General features: G+C 38.0%; 3 protein-coding genes across 4 annotated transcripts; all 3 read left to right on the top strand.

Annotated features, from left to right (window-relative positions):
* The first annotated feature begins 636 nt into the window (after nucleotides 1-636).
* Nucleotides 637-8,059, top strand: aldoca (aldolase C, fructose-bisphosphate, a). The gene is made up of 9 exons (XM_082181050.1): nucleotides 637-785; nucleotides 1,943-2,074; nucleotides 2,154-2,365; nucleotides 3,689-3,743; nucleotides 4,394-4,554; nucleotides 4,640-4,723; nucleotides 6,920-7,094; nucleotides 7,183-7,382; nucleotides 7,522-8,059. Exons 2-9 carry the CDS (start codon nucleotides 1,963-1,965, stop codon nucleotides 7,615-7,617), a joined length of 1,095 nt encoding a protein of 364 aa, XP_082037176.1. The 5' UTR covers nucleotides 637-785; nucleotides 1,943-1,962; the 3' UTR covers nucleotides 7,618-8,059.
* A 712-nt stretch (nucleotides 8,060-8,771) lies between these two features.
* On the top strand, nucleotides 8,772-12,329 carry srsf1a (serine and arginine rich splicing factor 1a). 2 transcript variants are annotated; one of them, XM_082178752.1, is made up of 5 exons: nucleotides 8,772-8,919; nucleotides 9,026-9,245; nucleotides 10,344-10,579; nucleotides 10,654-10,826; nucleotides 11,721-12,329. In XM_082178752.1, the coding sequence occupies exons 2-5, from the start codon at nucleotides 9,052-9,054 to the stop codon at nucleotides 11,913-11,915; spliced, it is 798 nt and encodes a 265-aa protein (XP_082034878.1). In that variant the 5' UTR covers nucleotides 8,772-8,919; nucleotides 9,026-9,051; the 3' UTR covers nucleotides 11,916-12,329. The 2 variants fall into 2 exon arrangements, with proteins under 2 accessions (XP_082034878.1, XP_082034877.1); XM_082178751.1 differs by having other exon boundaries at nucleotides 8,778-8,919; nucleotides 9,023-9,245.
* A 1,412-nt stretch (nucleotides 12,330-13,741) lies between these two features.
* dynll2a (dynein, light chain, LC8-type 2a) lies at nucleotides 13,742-16,358 on the top strand. The gene is made up of 3 exons (XM_082178753.1): nucleotides 13,742-14,209; nucleotides 14,986-15,122; nucleotides 15,221-16,358. The coding sequence occupies exons 2-3, from the start codon at nucleotides 14,991-14,993 to the stop codon at nucleotides 15,356-15,358; spliced, it is 270 nt and encodes an 89-aa protein (XP_082034879.1). The 5' UTR covers nucleotides 13,742-14,209; nucleotides 14,986-14,990; the 3' UTR covers nucleotides 15,359-16,358.
* The last annotated feature ends 1,757 nt before the right edge of the window (nucleotides 16,359-18,115 follow it).

Here is an 18,115-nt window from a genome sequence, read left to right as displayed (position 1 = left end):
GTCATCTAAAAATTCTGCTCACCTGTATAGAACTTGAAATTATGCCATGACCCACCTCATTTTTTTATCACACATATACGTATACTTGAATCTCAGCCGCTCTGTGACTGCCAACATTTTCCTAAGGGTATGATAGGAGTCTCATCTGACTTGATTCGAGGATTTGCCTGAGGTATATTTGATCTAATTATATTATTGACGGGAATACAGACCCCCTTTAAATTTAAATATGTTGCCCGGAAGACCCTTCTGCACGCAGGTTACAATGATATCTCAAAAAATGTGGCTTACAATACTCAATTTTCAATACTCAGACTCAATTTTCATCTGGCATACGATAAAACGGGCAAAAAAATCCATAGACTTGCACTAAAGAAAGGATCCAAGCCTCTTCTGGGCTCTTTTGAGTATGTAGCTACCCAGAACAACCTAGCAACATCCCTGAACAGCCTAGCAACACCCTGACAACAACCCACACTACCCTAGCAACTTTCGCAGCATTTAAAAAATCTAGTTAGATTGCATTAAATTGTGTGTAAAATAATGAGAATGCACACTGCTAGAGAAATGGGATCGGGTGGGCAACCTTTGGTGGCCTTTAACACCTCCCCCAATAACTTAATGAGGGCATGACGTTAAGCTCCGCCCTACAAGTGTCAGCATCCTCTGGGATATCACCTTCATAAAGAATTGGGACACTGCCACTGTTAAAGAATCAGTCACGTCTCATCTCGTCTGTTGGAAAAAGCCCTCCTGGTCTGAGTTCTTCGGTCTGCTCTGACTTGGTAAGTATCGCTGTCGTTCATCTGTTGAATTTACTGCCTTGATCATTCTGGATAAAAATTTATTTGTGAAATTTGCAGTGGAGCAAAAAAGTTACTAAAAAGTTATGTTTTTACAAGCGAGTTACCATTTAGAAAATGCTCTTGAATGCTGAGAATAATGATCAGTTTCCAGATGCTGTAGAAATGTGTAATTGAGCTTAATCTACTTAAAAAGGTTTTCAAGTAGAAGAAGTTGACAAATCTGAGAACTCCTAAAATAACATTTTGCTGTAATTTGTCAACTTAGTTATTCATAAAGAGAGTAGTTTATGTGTAGTTTATGCTTGTAAACAGTGAGTCTATGTGCTTTAGTTGTGGTTGCAGATAACAAAGTTGCAAGAGTGATATCAGTTAAGCTTTTGTGAAAGTGAATGCTGGGCATTTCTGAATGGTTTAGGAGCTGTTTCATTTAAAAAGTACAACTTCGCCTCAGGAGGGGGGGTTTTAAATCTTCAAGAATATGTTTAGTGGATAAGGACTTTTAAAAACAATTTTCTAGAGATTGAACTTACAGAGACCAATTTCGAACTGATTCAATTTGGGCATAGACTAATAGAATTTTATTTATTTATCGATTTTAGGCCAGGAAATCACAATTTTTACAATTCCCTGATATTTCCAGGTTTTCCTGAAAAGTCTGTAAAATTAGAGCCCAATTTGTCCTCTTTATTGGCATATATGTTTCCATGTAAAGCCTTTAACATCTATGTAACTTTCCCATTGCACAAAAATGTTCTTTATAGTGGAAAAGGATTCTTTAGGTTATTAAAATGTTCTTCACACTAATAGAAAAATGTTTCTTTTAAGAACTGTTCACTGAAGGTTTCAATGGGGAACCAAACATGATCCTTCTATGGCATCATTACGAAAACCTTTATTCTTAAGAGTGTTAGATGTATTTTGAATTATGCATTGTGTTGTGTTTTAAGTTTGAAGGAAATGTCCATAAACTTAACATAGAAGATAATGATGATTATCAGCACATTATCTGCTTTCTACAAAAATGTTCTTACAGTGTATGTGAACCATATGAATCCTAGATGACTTCAGCAGGAAGGCAATATGGTGAAATCCCATTTTGGTTTTGTTGTGTTCATCTACTCTTACTGTATCCTCAGGTTGTATCAGAAGGTTTAGGATGACCCATCAGTTTCCTCCCCTCACCACTGAGAAAAAGAAGGAGCTACATGAGATAGCTTTGCGTATAGTGTCACCAGGGAAAGGCATCCTAGCTGCAGACGAGTCCATAGGTTAGTGGGACTTACTCCAGTTATTCGACAGAAATTAAACCGCAAGAACTCACTTTGGTTTTTGTGCACGTTCTAACAGGCAGCATGGGGAAGCGTTTGAACCAGATAGGGGTAGAGAACAACGAGGAGAACCGCCGTCTCTTCCGTCAGGTGCTCTTCACCGCTGATGACCGCATTGATAACTGCATCGGTGGAGTGATCTTCTTCCACGAAACACTCTACCAGAACTCTGATGATGGCATCCCGTTCGTTAAGATGATAAAGGACAAGGGCATCACTGTCGGGATAAAGGTATGCGGTCTCACCTGGGTTTACTGGCATAGCTGTAAGCAATTTGCTTTGACATGTTGAGCCTTGGTGCTGTCTGAATCAGGCTTGCAACATTTTCCAATCCCAACTTCATTTTTGCATTTCGTATTTATTTGTTCAGAAATGTTATCTTTAGAGGTACAAGAGCTTGCCACTTAGGCAGTTCCCTTCAAAGGACAATGCTGAACCATATTTACCTCTAAAAGATTAATATTGGAAACCTTTTTACTCTAATGTATGAATATGCACCTGTTAGGGGTAGATAAGGTACACATTTGCTCCAGTAGTTCACCCAAAAATGTAAATTGTCCCATAATTTACTCACCCTCAAGCCATCAAGGTGTACATGACTTTCTTTTTCAGTCGAACACAATCAGAGTTTTATTAAATAATACCCTGGCTCTTCCCAGCTTTATAATGGCATTGAATGGTGTTTTAGTTTTAGAAGCTCAGAAAGCGCATCCATCCATCATAAAAGTAATCCATACGACTCCAGTTGGTTAATAAAGGCCTTCTGAAGGAGCGAAGCGATAGGTTTTTGTAAGAAAATTTTAAATATCCATATTTAAAACTTGATAAAATATAATCACTGGCTTCCAGGAACGGCTGTACGCGCATATACGAGAGAGTCGAGTTCCGGCCGAAGGGTGACCTCTGACTTGAAGACTCAAGCTCCTCTTCTCTTATGTCGAAATCCTCCAAAGTTTTTTTATAAAAGCGTTTTGTTTGGCTCTATCCGCTGCATTCGTCAGTTCTCGCCTGTGCTTACGCTACGCCCTCCGTCATACGTCAGGTTAGAGGTCACCCTTCCACCGGAACTCAACTCTCTTGTAAACACGCGTATGGCCGTTGCTGGAAGCTAGTGATTATAGTTTAAAAAGTTATGGATATTTTTCTTACAAAAACCCATTGCTTCACTCAGAAGGCGAGTCCAATGGAGTCGTAAGGATTACTTTTATGATGGATAGATCCACTTTTCTGAGCTTCAAAAACTCTGGCACTATTCAATGCCATTATAAAGCTTGGAAGAGCCAGGATATTATTTCATATAACTCTGATTGTGGTCGTCTGAATGAAGAAAGTTATATACACCTAGGACGGCTTGAGGGTGAGTAAATTATGGGATAATTTTAAATTTTTGGGTGAACTATTCCTTTTAAAGGTACTGCCCCAGTGACAAGCTGTTGTGCTTCTAAAGATAACATTTTTGCCCATTTTTCTTTTTTTTTTCTGACAGTGCGTTTAAGCCAATGAGCTGAATTAAAAATGTTATATTTGTTAAAACCTTTTGCCCTTTCTTCACAGGTTGACAAAGGTGTAGTCCCCTTGCCAGGGACTAATGGAGAGACCACTACACAAGGTATATCAAAAACATCCGTTCTCTGGATCTGAATATCTGCTCATTCAATTGAATTTTCTTTTTGTTGTTGTTGAAATCTGGTTGAAATTGTGTGACTGTGACAATTTGACCAGCAAATTTCATGGTTAAAAGCAAGTGCACAGACCCAAAATAAAAACATTTTTTTATGTATTTTGTTTTGTTAGATTCTCAACAACCCTGTGAGTTTTTTTGTTGTTTTTTTTACATTTATATGTTTATATTTGAAAAAGAAATTCAGTATTATGCTGAGGTGAAGGCATACTGTATATTTGTATCAGTTCATGCATGTGGATTTTGCTAACGCCATGCTCTACTGCCAAGCACACAAAAATATTTATAAAAAATGCAATTAAAAAGAATATATATATATATATATATATATTATACTTACCTATACATAATACTTTTTTATTATTAAAATTTTGTGGAAAAACAAATGTTTAAAAAATAGTTACCATGTTAACTTTGTTTGTATGTAATGTGTGAGAAGTATTATTGTTAAAAGTTTACTGTTTTGCTTGATTTCTTTTTGTTTTTTGGTGACATCGGTTCGGTTCACTTTGAGGCAGAACATATGATAGTACCCAGAATTTTAACATAATAAAAATGTAGCGCTACTGTCTTAACAGGTCTGGATGGGCTCTCAGAACGCTGCGCTCAGTATAAAAAGGATGGAGCTGACTTTGCAAAGTGGCGCTGTGTGATGAAAATCAGTGATACCACCCCGTCAAACCTGTGCATTACAGAAAATGCGAAAGTCCTTGCTCGCTATGCTAGTATTTGTCAGCAGGTAAAAGTCAATGAGGCGAAATTGAGAGTTATAAAATAAAAATATGTTAAAGATCATATATTAATGTTCCCAACTGTTCTTCCAGCATGGGATTGTACCCATCGTGGAACCTGAGATCCTGCCTGATGGAGACCATGATTTAAAGCGCTGCCAGTTTGTCACAGAGAGGGTTTGTTACTATTCTTACCTTTTATGTACTTCTTATAGGGATAGTTCACTCAAAAATGAAAATTCTGTTATCAATTACTCACATTCATGTCATTCCAAACCTGTATGACTTTCTTTTTTCTGTGGAACATAAATCTATTTTTGTCCATATATTGAAAGTCAGTCTGTTTTGGAACAACATGAGGTTGAGTCTTGGAACTTTTTCATTCACCCCTTTATTAAAGGGGTGGTATAATGCCCTTTTTACAAGATGTAAAATAAGTCTCTGATGTCCCCAGAGTGTGTATGTGAAGTTTTAGCTCAAAATACCCCACAGATATTTTTATATAGCATGTTACAGTTTTTTTTATTCGCTTTCGTACTATTTTCACAAGTAAGTTGTACATTTTCAAAACTCTTAGTACAAAAATCCAAACTGATCACATTTGTAACACAGCTGGTCATTCTTTCAAAACCTGATCTCATGCTTCCATTACAGTTATACACATTTCAGTCCACATAATCACTGTTTCAAACACAAGATTATTGTAATATGTAATGAGAACATTTGGTTTAATCACAGAAACACAACAGTATGATTTTCTTTCAATTTAGTACTTTAAACAATAAGTTCATTCAACAGCAAACAATGCAAGATACATGTTTCAAATCACAGTTGTTGCTGAATTAACTACAGTAATACAGGCTATGCCACATTAGAAAATACATGTGCATAACCTAACTTATGTAATTGAATCCATAATGTTTGTAATAGTATCTATCCAGTGTGTTATCCAAAGGTGTGATGAAGCACAGCAATGAGGTTCTGTGCTAGAACAGAGTTTGCTGGCAATGAACAGTAAATGATTTTGACTATTTGACTGAATCTATACTGTAGTGGACATTTACAGATGAAGGTTGAGTTACAATAATGTAACAACCATGTCTCTACCATGTTTACAGTATCACATGGTATCGCACAGTATCGCACATACTGTAATGTAAAATACTGTATTTGATGCCATCTGTCTCCCTTCTACTGATGCATCTCTGATCAATCTGATGTTATACAGTCATTGACTGTTTCCTCTCCCTTATACTCTATTCTGCTTTACAGTATTTGCACAAATGGCAAATTTCTCTGTATCTTTCTCTCTCTCTCTCTCTCTCTCTCTCTCTCACACACACAGACACACACACATGCGTGTCCTTTGAACATCATGGTGGTTATTATCTATAAATCACTTATGTAAAAATAATTCATTACATTTGGTTATCCATATCAGAAATTGCAAACAAGTTCTATAGAAACTGTGTATTGAATCAATATCTATAGAAATCTAAAGGTGTACCAAATGATTCATTGATTAACCATTAAGATCATTTGGATTAAATCATAGACAAATGTAGTAAACTGAACAAGAAGAGATGCAAATCAAAAGTTTGATAGTAAGAGCTTTATGAAAGGCAGTTACTGTGAATGAAACATTTATATAGACGAAACACTTATTTTGTGTTGTGAAAAGGATACTTTGTGATTTTGTGTATTGTACTTACACAATTGAAAACATAATGAAATGTTTGAAAAAAGTGCGCTTTTGATGATCTGTTGTGATATTAGCACTAAGAGTTTTGAAAATGTACACCTAACTTGTGAAAATAGTACCAAAGCGAATAAAAAAACTGTGAAACTGTCCATTTTTGAGGGCGAGCAAAAACACACCGTTTTTGTGTCTGTCCCTTTAATTGCAAATGAGCTGCTGATCTTGGCAATGAGGGCGGAGCTTCAACAGTTTGCAATCACACAGACATGCAATGAAAATTAAAAAACTTTTATGTTCAAACCGGAGTCAGACAATGATGGAGAGACTCAAGAAGAAGTGACAACATGTAGAATGCAACAGGACATTTCTGAATGGTTAGTTGATGAATTTATTTATGTGTAGTTATCTTCTAGTCATTGATTAGCATATTCTGTCATGATAATCTATACATCGCGTTCCCGGGGGTGGGCTTTATGTAAACTTTAGGGTTGGTGATGTCACTAACCCGGGAGGAATGTCATGTAGTCCCTACCAGCCGTTTGTTGTAGTCCTTAAAAAGCGTTGTAACTTTGCAGATGTTGTTTATGCTTAAACAGCAACATTACACACTAACTAAAGTTAGAAAACTTAAATCATGATCAACCACCCCTTTAAATTCACTGTCACTGATTCAGGTGCTTGCAGCGGTCTACAAAGCCATGTTTGATCATCATGTGTATCTGGAAGGCACACTACTCAAGCCCAACATGGTAACCCCTGGACACAGCTGCCCTACCAAATACAGTGCAGAGGAGGTTGCCATGGCAACAGTCACTGCTCTGCGGCGTACTGTCCCACCTGCTGTAACGGGTAAGGATATATTACAAACTGTAAACCTGGTTTCAAATTCACTGACGAGTCTGGACACTGCGTAATTACAGACTTCCTGCACTTTCAGGGGTGACCTTTCTCTCAGGAGGTCAAAGTGAGGAAGAGGCCTCCATTAACCTAAATGCCATCAATAACTGCCCGCTGGTGAAGCCCTGGGCTCTCTCCTTCTCGTTCGGCCGAGCTCTGCAGGCCTCGGCTCTGAAGACCTGGCGTGGACAGAGAGAAAACGAGACCGCCGCAACCGAGGAATTCATCAAACGAGCAGAGGCATGACAACTATATATATATTTATATAGACAGGCAGATAGACAGACAGACAGACAGACAGATAGAGATAGATAGATAGATGTTTGTTTATTCTTTCTTTCTTTCTAATCGCTTCTCTACTTCTGTCTTTTGTCCTCAGATCAACAGTCTGGCATCCCAAGGGAAGTACACAGTTTGTGGTGACAGCGGCGGAGCCATTGGTCTATCCCATTACCTTTCCAGCTATGCATATTGAAATGCTGTTGATTCCCATATTCCAGCATTAGCTGAAAGCTAGCAAATGTCACTGAAACTTCCATATAAAACTCTTAAATATATGTAGATTGATTATTGTTATTATTATTATTATCATCATCTCATAAATGTGATGTAAAACAGAACATGAAAGTGATTGCTAAGTAAGTTTCTGAGGATGTGGAAATGTGTGGTATCCTCTAGTTGCTTATCTTAAAAACATTGTAAAATTTGCTTCTGTTGTTCTTTAGAAAAATCATTATTAAAATGATAAGTTAATTAATAAAGTTACAGTTGACTGTGTAATATTGATCCTTGTCACTTACTGTCAAAGTGTAAGGGTTTCTTAGGATAGTTATAAGGATCTGTGCTATACGCTTCTGTAATCTAACCGTTTGTCATCTAAATCTTGAATAAAGCCTTTGCTCTGATGAAGAATAACAGCATGGATTACGAGTTTGTGATTTATTATGAGTCTATAATTCAGGATGTTTGGCTTGAATGCATTACTGACAGAGGTTAAAACTAAATTATTAATTAATACAAACTGAAAATGCTGCAATAAAGTTTGGGCTGTAATCTTTGAGTGCACAAACACACATATATTGTGTGCTCATGTTTAATGGGGAATTTCCATATATATAATGATTTTTATACTGTACAATGTGTATATTATACCCCCCTTACACTAACCCAGAGCCATATAGAGAGATCTATATATAGAGACTCTATATGGCTCTGCACTAACCCTACCCCTAAACCTACCCACCACAGAAAACGTTATTTGTCTTTTTTTTTTTAAAACATCACGTAGTATGATTTATAAGTTGATGAGCAGTGTGTGTGTGTGTGTGTGTGTGTGTGTGTGTGTGTGTGTGTTGGCCTAAATAAATTATATATAAATAATTTAAAATATAAATTTAAAATGTTTCATTATTTTCAACTTTGTCGCTGAGTAATTCGGTACCACAGCAGCAGGTGCAAGCAATTTGTAGTACAATGACTTCACGCCAGGACCAGAATAAACCACGCGACTGTAAATAAAAGCTTGACATTGCTTTTTCGTACGTTTTTAATACTAATTACCCCACCCACATAAAACGTTTTTATTATTTTAGACATCCCTATACGAACTAGTTTGCGTCGCGGATGTAGCCACCCCATTACCCGCCGAGCAGCCCGTTTCTCTAGATTCCTCCGCGTTGGCTACAGCGCGCCTGCTGTGCTGAAGAGGAAGAGACCCGCGCGATTCCAGAGAAAATACGCTCTCGGAGTGCGCGTGCGAGCGGCGCTTCAAACAATAGTAAGTCTCTTTGTTTTGTATTTGACTAGTAACTAGATTTATTCAAAGTATTTCGAAAGTTAAACAATTATCTGTGTAATAAAAGTGTAATGTATCTGCTTAGCAGGAAGGTGAAGGTATATCTGTGTGGAGATGTCTGGTGGTGGTGTGATCCGCGGCCCTGCTGGGAGTAACGACTGCCGCATCTATGTGGGGAATCTGCCCCCTGATATCCGCACTAAAGATGTCGAAGATGTGTTTTATAAGTACGGAGCCATTCGGGATATCGATCTGAAAAACCGACGTGGCGGACCGCCATTCGCCTTTGTCGAGTTTGAAGACCCCAGGTGTGTAAAACTGAACCTTGAGCCTTTAGCTAAAAAGCTAATCCGTTTGTTTCAGCGTACAGATTTCACTTATTCAATTATCCCGATTTTAAAAACCTGTTACTTTTGTCACTGCGTTTTCACAGTATCTATCTCTCTCTATGTGAAAAAGCGTGTGTATATATTTGAATACTAACCGTTTTACTTTTGTTTTCTGTGCTAACATGCTAATTAGCTTAGCCGTGCTCACCATGTTTCCAGAGCTCAGTTGTATGCACTAATGCTTGCCTTCGTAATGAGAGTAGGCTTTGCGACCTTCAATTATCCATTTTGATCTAAAGTGTTTGTTTAATGCGCAAACTTGAGTTTCAATTGTTCTGTTAAGGTTTAATAACTACCCTAGGTTTGAAAATGGAAATTTACTTTAACTTTACAATGGCTTAAGCTTGATTCAGATCAGCTGCAGCGAGTTCTTGCTGAAAACAAGTGTTTGAGCTGTTCTGTATTTTTAGGCAGTTTTCTTTTAATATTAAGGCACTTAATGTTTAGGTTTATTTAACCTGGCAAGTCACTTAAGATCAAGTTCTTATTTTCAACAGCAGCCTGGCAGGAGAGTTAAAATCTCCTGAAAGACATAAAAACATACATTGCTATACACATTCATTTAAAACATTTACAGGCAGTGATTAAAAACACTCCCTAGTAGTTTTTTAAATGCAGAGATTGAAATATTTGTTCATATTTCAATTACTTTTGTAGCACATTCCAATCATTTGGAGCAGCACAACCATAAACCGTTTTCTTTCAAGGGGTCATCAAAATATGATTCGATGATGTGGTTGTATATGTACTAACACGATGTTGCAGCTGCTCTTATCTGGGTAACAAACCTAAAAGGACTTTATAAATGGAAAATATCAGTGTTCCGGTCTAATATGTAATGACGTCCAATTTAAAAGGGAATACAATTCACAATGATGTGTTCTTAACCAGCTGGTCAGATTAGTGGTTGAGGATTAGGACCCTGTTAGTAGTTTATCTCAATGCGACCCCTAGCTGCACTGACTGCCCTTTCATGACATTGATATTTACATGCTTTTCTTGCTCCCCTTCCTTCAGAGATGCTGAAGATGCTGTTTATGCTCGTGATGGCTATGACTACGATGGCTATCGTCTTCGAGTGGAGTTTCCGAGAAGCGGGAGAGGTATGGGGAGAGGTGGTTTTGGCGGAGGTGGTGGTGGCGGCGGCGGCGGAGGAGGTGGTGGTGGCGGCGGTGGCGGTGGTGGAGGTGGGGCTCCTAGGGGTAGATATGGACCCCCATCCAGACGTTCGGAGTACAGAGTAATCGTTTCAGGTAAGGTAGCGTCAGATTTGTACTTAATTTAAAGAGCCATTTGAAGTTGTATTGACACTTGTATTTTGTTCCAGGGCTTCCACCGAGTGGTAGCTGGCAGGATCTGAAGGATCACATGCGTGAAGCAGGTGATGTATGTTACGCTGACGTTTTCCGAGATGGAACTGGTGTGGTGGAGTTTGTTCGCAAAGAAGACATGACCTACGCCGTTCGCAAACTGGATAACACAAAATTCCGGTCGCATGAGGTAGGTTTGAGATTTTAATCCCAACATTTGGATTTGCTTAGCATTGGAATATTCTTAAGGTAAGCAAAATCCCTGGATAAGCAAAAGGTGGATCTATGTTGTAAGTGAACCCGTCCTTGTGAATATCAGTTGGCTGATATTGTTTTTGCTACTTAATCTGCAGTTGTCGAGGGGGAAATTGTTGCTGACCTTTTTTTATACATTTGTGTATTTTACATGGCTGGAGGGTTCTACAGTATTAATCTTAAATTAATCAATTTCATGTTAATAACCTTGTTTATGTGCAAATGCTGCTACAATTTTTTTGTGTTGGCTCTATAAAATCACAAATGCGTGTGCACAGAAACCGCTGATTTTAGTTTTACTTTTTTTTTTTTTTCGTTACAAAAACATTTAAGTAGTTATGTGCAAAAATGTAAGAGCAAGGTAAAATACACGAGAAATCTAGTACATGCCATTTAAAAGTTACATTCTGAAAAACTGATTTTCTTTTCTCTTGTACATTTTATTTCATGACAAACTAAATTTAATTAAATGATTTTAATTTATTACAAAACATTAAGTCTTTTGTTAATTTTGTAACCGTTTAGCACTAATCTTCGTTAAGTTTTCGTTCATATTACTGATTTTAAATACTATTGTTCAATTAATCTCTTATCGGACAGATTTCCAAACGTAGTTATTGTCAGCAAAATCCAGTATCGGTTGACCTCTCCTTGTGAATGCCAAAGGTAAACCGTGTCAAACTAGACGTCATGTGTAGTCAGTGCTTACTGGTTAATGGAAATGGGAATACTGGTGTTTTGAGGGCAACCAAAGTCTGGTAAGTATAGTGATAATGTTAGCATGATTTATACGTTACATTTGCTCAGTGGAAAGTTCTTTCTCTGCCAGGGAGAAACTGCGTACATCCGCGTGAAGGTGGACGGTCCCCGCAGTCCGAGCTATGGAAGATCAAGGTCAAGGAGCCGCAGTCGCAGCAGGAGTCGCAGCCGCAGCAACAACCGTAGCCGAAGCTACTCCCCACGCCGCAGCCGAGGATCCCCGCAGTACTCCCCTCGCCATAGCCGTTCCCGCTCTCGCTCCTAAAGCGCTCCACTCTTCTCACCTCTTTAGTGGAGGCCGTGAACCATTTGTGTTTTTGTTTTTACAGTCTTTACACATCACAAACCCAATATGTTTTAATCCCCCCCTTGGTTTGTGAGACTATTATGATCATATGAATGTCCTATGTTCTGTCTTCCCTCCCTCCCATCCATTTGGTTATTTTTTTAAACGTACGTTTTTAACTGACTTCCTTTTGTTTTCCCATCACTTTTTTTGAATACAAAGTGGACGTCTTTTTCATAGACCAAACAAAGGGTTATGTAATGGCTCCCAATATTTTTGTAAATGCCATGTATGTTTAATGGGATAGTGGGTTCCAACAACAACTGTTTTATGCTGTCTTCCTCTAGACGTGACACAGAACTGATGCTTTGTAATAAAGGATTACTAAATCTATACTTTGTTGCGTAAAAGGGTGAATTTGAGCACTCAAATTCTACATTACATCTAGAAAAATACTGTTCTTGGCCTACAGGACATTATTTGGGTAACCACCAATTTTAGATAATTTTCACGTCAGATGGTATCATTGCATTGTAAAGATGTACTAGTTGGGTTTTTGTGTTCATAGATGCAACTTTGAATCAGTCTCAGTGTTAGGTTAGTCTGTTTTGGCCTTAATGCTGTATGCATGCATCAAAGAAAGGCAGGTTTGAGTGGATTTGATTCTAACTCTTTACCTCCTTTGTCTTGATTTTGCTGGTATCTTAAGGTTTGGATTGGAGGAGAGGCTCAGTGGATGCCGGATCACTGGGATCAGTACATAATGAAGATAGGATAGGGATTGCTGGATACATGGAACAGGATCAATTGCTCCCAGGATCATAGGATTTTAAGACCACAGTTCAAAAGTACTTCCCTGCCCCCTTTATTTTCTTTATACCTCAGTGGAATATGTAGACGTTTTGGCCCTTCACATTTAACACATTGGAGGAGCAGAGGCTGGAGCAATCTGTGGGGATGGAGTCGACAGGAACCATATGGTAAATGGGAAGAAGTACCTTTGGGTTGGGGGGTATTCTCAGGCATTTTTAGATTTACACTGTCCCAATGTGGACAGTAGATGCTTTAACATCACTAGCATTTTGTTTATTTTAGTGACGTTTTTTTGCCTAAATAAAGGTTTCATTGGTACAAAACATTGTATGATGCATTCATTTGCTTTTTAATGATTCTGAATGGTTGAGTATAAAGTTATGATTCTGACTGACCTAAAATTGTAATTCACTTAAATGTATGGTGTTTCAAGCCTGTATGACTCAGGTGGAATGCAAGATATTGAACCTTTTTTTCTTTTTCATACAAACAAAATGTGGTCCAAAACAACATTTTAATGAAAAAACAAAAAAAACGTACATTTTTTAAACTATACTTTTGTATTCTACATGCAAGTCATCCATGTTTGGAATGTAAAGACAAAAAGAGGTTGCTTAGCGACTGTAAACCACAGTTAGGATAAGGAATTATGTAAGAAATAGATTCATATCAGAGAAATGACTCGTGAACCGTCTCTGTTATTGTGAATCAAAACATTTAAAGCGGTAGCTGAATGAACCGCTAGTTATATTAGTCATGTCCAATGTGAAATGAAGTAGAACTTATTTTAGGTCAAGACTTAAATCCGTGTAAATACTGACTGATGCCAACTTGAGTTACTTTACAATCATTTGAATTTATAAACGACAGAAAGTAACGTTAATAGTATTTCTATTATGTAGTTAGTTAGAATAATTAATGAAATATGAATTCTTATCTGTAGAAATAGGAAATCATCTCATTAGAATGATCCCACCCCCACACACAATTCTATAACATTGTAGAAGAATCGGAACCAGAATCATTACATTATTCATTTCAAGTTACATTACACTGCGTGGGACTGGCCATGAGGTACCTCTCTAAAATGCAATCATTTATTGTGACGTGTTTTCATTGTGAAGGTCCATCGAGTCTAATTTAAGCTATTTCCTGGCCTACACAGTCCTGAGGCTTATAACCAAACAAGCACATTTCCCTCTGGTCTCCGGTTAAAGATGCATTGTGGGATGAAATAAGATGCTGGCAGAGGGGCGCAGGGAGCGGCTGGTCTGCAGCCAATGGCGAGCGCTGTGTAGGACGGCATTGTGAAGAGCCAGGGATTTTAGCGCGGGCACCAGTCAGCGTTTGACTTGATCCTTATGTTCTTCTCATAGCGTCAAAGGGACACCCGAAACGACGAAAGCTCGTACGGCGACTGTTTTGAATTGCAAATTTCTCTTGCCAAATATTGTTGACAGGTGAGTGGAATAGTTTACCATCTCGAGTGATATACAAAGAATGATCTAGCATGCATTTTGAGCCTGATGCATTCGTTTTAGACATTTAAATCGCGTTTTTTTGGGGAGGGGACAATATTACAATCGCTTTAGCAAAGATGTATTTGACTTTGAAATGAAGATGCTACGATGAGAACGCCGCGTGCACCTGAGCATCGTTGATCTGCTGGAGCATCAAACGCGCACGCTGTGAATGGAGGTGTGACGTAGCATTCCTCCATCCTGACCTGTCAATGTCTTGATAGATGATCCAGACCGTAATCCGTCATTTGGTCGACTGCCACCATGATTATTAGTTTCACTGTTAAATCAGCATGGTGTGAAGTGCTGATATAGCTGTGCAAGATCTTTCAGTGCTGCTTTATAGTATTTTTGCATGCATTTGGAGCACATGCATCTCGGTATTAGTATTGCTAGTTATTAACTACTTAAGTACTTTTATACAGGATTTTACTTAATTTGAACACAGTTCTCTGGGCCCAGCATTAGTAGTATGCAAATGTGGCCTTCATTGATGAGCTGCAAATGATAGTTTTAGTGTTTGATTGAAAGACCTGCTTGGTTCTCATGAAAGTATCTAGTGTCACCTGATTTGAATTACCTTAACAAATCGGATCCTCTCAGTTGATGGCTTTCTGTCAGGAAACCTGCCATTGTCAGGGAAGAAGCACACATGAAAGGCCCCACTGTTTCGAGTGGAAGTGGAGACTTAACTAAGTTGGTTTCTACGTTTTCAGGCACCATGACTGACAGGAAGGCTGTGATCAAGAACGCCGACATGTCTGAAGACATGCAGCAGGATGCGGTGGACTGTGCTACGCAGGCCATGGAGAAATACAACATAGAGAAGGACATTGCCGCATACATCAAAAAGGTGAGATTTGAGCCATACTGTTATCTTAGACTCCTAACGTGTATTTTTGTGGCGTTTGCATTTCCCGTGTGCTAATACCACGTTGTCTCATGTTACAGGAGTTCGATAAGAAATACAATCCTACGTGGCATTGCATTGTGGGAAGGAACTTCGGCAGCTACGTGACCCATGAGACAAAACACTTCATCTACTTCTACTTGGGCCAGGTGGCCATTCTTCTCTTCAAGTCTGGCTGAGTCCAGTCTAGACCGGACCAGACCGTAGAATGTACCTCCTGTGAAGACTGTGATGCACTGGTGGCTTATGTCATCAATGAAATATTAAATGAGACCATACCATGACTATGCTGGCTGTGCACAACTGCATGGATCATATCCCATACTACTTGTGTACATGTTGCAGTTAAATTGCTTTTCATTAGAGGCCCCAAGTTTTTGTTAATGGTCCTTGCAGGTTTTTCCTAGCACATATGTTGTAAAAAATAAAAAAATGAACAAAAAAGCATAATAACGGAAGTCAGAAAATGTGAGTATTTACCAGCACATATGTCTGCTATAAATGGATATATTTTTGGTGACTTAGTGCTGTAATATTTTGAATGCCATGCGCTGTATGTCATTTTTGGGGTATTGGGGCAAAGCATAGAAGCACATTTGGTTGTATGGAGGTGGATCTGTATAGTTTGATTGGAAGCATTTTGTTCTAGAAGGAATGTTTTGGTCTGATTACCTCTGCAGTAAATGTATTTTTTCTTTTCATTTGATGTTTGAGGTATTGCGTTTTGAGAGAGCTAGTATTGACTTTTGGAAATGTCTATCTGAATATACAATGGATTAGATGTATGTAATTGAGATGCACATATAATAAAGTTTAAGAGCAAAAACATCACATGTAAGTCATATTACAAAATACTAACTCCATCAAGCCAATAACATGTTGTCGTCAAGTCTTTTCATGTAAACGTCTGCAGACCAGGTTTCTGAATGTAGTTAGTTAAAGTCTGATCGCACAACAGATGTATTTGTCGTCTTCCTGTCTGCTGTCCTGCTATTTCGGAGTAGAATTAATTTGCATGTGTCTGTTTTTGCCTCTTTTTTTTTTCTTTTTTTTTTTCTCATGTCTGCACCTGATCATATGTCTGTATAGTTTGCACATAGCATATGCCAAAAGCCCACTCAGGTACCGCCATTGACAAAAGCGGCCTGTCAGATTCATTAAAACGTGATTGAAAGATTTCGTGTTTGTCTATTGTGTATTTTATTTTCTCACTCGCACTTAGGCTAATATCTGGGCCTAGAGGGCCTGCAGCAGCCATTATCAGCACTGAACCAGTAGAGGGCTCCCTCTCATCGCACAACGTCTCTTGAGGCCTACAGCCTGAATGATGCTGCTGCTGCTGCTGACATGGAAAACATTGGTTTAAAATGGTGAGAGACGAAGCGTCAAAACTTTAACACACCACCACTCACATATTATTAAAGAAATATGAGGGAATTTAATATCTAAGAGGCTTAGTGTTAGTGACGTCATAATGGCGATAATCAAGGCTTACAGTTTTTCTCAATCGCTTTGGCACATTTTTCGAAACGGTCTTAACATTCTCTAAACTGTAAGTTCAAGTGTCACAACTCTTTGCTGGAACATCAGAACTCTATGGCATGTCTGCAAAACGTAGTAACTCACCCAAAACATTTAATTCATGCTTCAAAACCTAGTTATTGTGTCAGTTAATTGGCCAATGCCACCAAAATAAAAAATGTGTGAGCCACACTGGTCAAAATGCTTAGATGCTTTTTCACCATGGAGATATTTGTTATAGGCCTATAAGTTTCATGTTTTTTTCTTCTTCTACTTTTTTGTTGACTCTTAACTGCTTTCTTTTCTGTACAAGAATGTCAGTTTGTCTGTGTAAATACAGACTCACAGAGTAGGTACAAATTTACTGGGAAAAGTCAACAATGTAGTACACAAAAAGTATTTGTATTTATACAGTCCATTTATTTTTGCAGCAATTGCCAATGTGTTACATGTAAACTGAATATTCTCAGTTGCTAATTCATTTTTACACACTTTATTATGTCTTTCTCGAACATTATACAGTGTATCTTCTTAGTTACATATCTTCCTATTGCTTTTCTATGACAATAGTTTTTGTTTACATGTAACACATTTCTAGAAAAAAAGTACTGTCAAAATACAAATGTATTCATACAGTCCTGACGTAGCTGCTGCTGTTGAGATATGTGATGTTCCTCCATTTTCAAAAATGGTGGTGATTGTGCTGTCAGCAAACTCCATCTATAGTTTCCAAACTTGATTGGTTGGTTGATAAGATTGTGATTCCTATTTCATTACAACGGCAGGCCATTTGCCAATTTAGCAAACATTACAAACATTCCATGTCATAAATATTTATGGAATATAACATGTCTGACAGATTTTGATCACTGAATGGATCATTTTGCATGTGATGGCTCACACGATGAAAGAATTTTTAGAAGTTGTGAAGAGATTGTCAATTTCACTGTGAATCAACTCAGTTTTGATCAACAAGCCATGTGCATTTAGTCATTGTAGACAATTGTACTTACTCTTTTGCACACATGTGCCAAAGCACATGCAATTTGCTTAAATCAATAAGAAATTCAAATCTGCTGTGAACAAGAAACTAATTGTTCAGAGATCTGAACTTATTGTTTTGAGAGAAAAAAAGTCTCATTTGAGAATTGAGCCAAAGCAACTGAGAAAAACTGTAAAACGTGTAAACTGTAAATTGGCTTTGGCGATTTCATGTTTTTTATAATACAGCTCCAAATACATTTTTAGGAGGACAATGTTAAAGTTGAAAAGGACAGTTTGTCAGGACAAACTTTAAATACTGTTTTGACAAATTCTTGTCAAGATTAGATAGAAGATAGAGTAGATAGACAGAGAAAGAGAGATGAAAAGAACGGTAGATAGAGAGAGAGAGAGAGAGAGAGAGAGAGAGAGAG

Source organism: Leuciscus leuciscus (genome assembly GCF_965113295.1).
Source record: "Leuciscus leuciscus genome assembly, chromosome: 9".
NCBI classification, from domain to species: domain Eukaryota; kingdom Metazoa; phylum Chordata; class Actinopteri; order Cypriniformes; family Leuciscidae; genus Leuciscus; species Leuciscus leuciscus.
The sequence above is the reverse complement of the archived record's forward strand: the minus strand, read 5'-3'. Positions and strand labels throughout refer to the sequence as shown.

Excerpts from the sequence above, each read along its gene's own strand:
- aldoca (XM_082181050.1), top strand. The coding sequence starts at position 1,963 with ATGACCCATCAGTTTCCTCCCCTCACCACTGAGAAAAAGAAGGAGCTA. Across the intron at positions 4,724-6,919 it reads GCCAGTTTGTCACAGAGAGG|GTGCTTGCAGCGGTCTACAA; the intron begins GTTTGTTACTAT and ends TCACTGATTCAG. Across the intron at positions 7,095-7,182 it reads TGTCCCACCTGCTGTAACGG|GGGTGACCTTTCTCTCAGGA; the intron begins GTAAGGATATAT and ends CTGCACTTTCAG.
- srsf1a (XM_082178752.1), top strand. The coding sequence starts at position 9,052 with ATGTCTGGTGGTGGTGTGATCCGCGGCCCTGCTGGGAGTAACGACTGC. Across the intron at positions 9,246-10,343 it reads GTCGAGTTTGAAGACCCCAG|AGATGCTGAAGATGCTGTTT; the intron begins GTGTGTAAAACT and ends CCCTTCCTTCAG. Across the intron at positions 10,580-10,653 it reads GTACAGAGTAATCGTTTCAG|GGCTTCCACCGAGTGGTAGC; the intron begins GTAAGGTAGCGT and ends ATTTTGTTCCAG.
- dynll2a (XM_082178753.1), top strand. The coding sequence starts at position 14,991 with ATGACTGACAGGAAGGCTGTGATCAAGAACGCCGACATGTCTGAAGAC. Across the intron at positions 15,123-15,220 it reads TTGCCGCATACATCAAAAAG|GAGTTCGATAAGAAATACAA; the intron begins GTGAGATTTGAG and ends CTCATGTTACAG.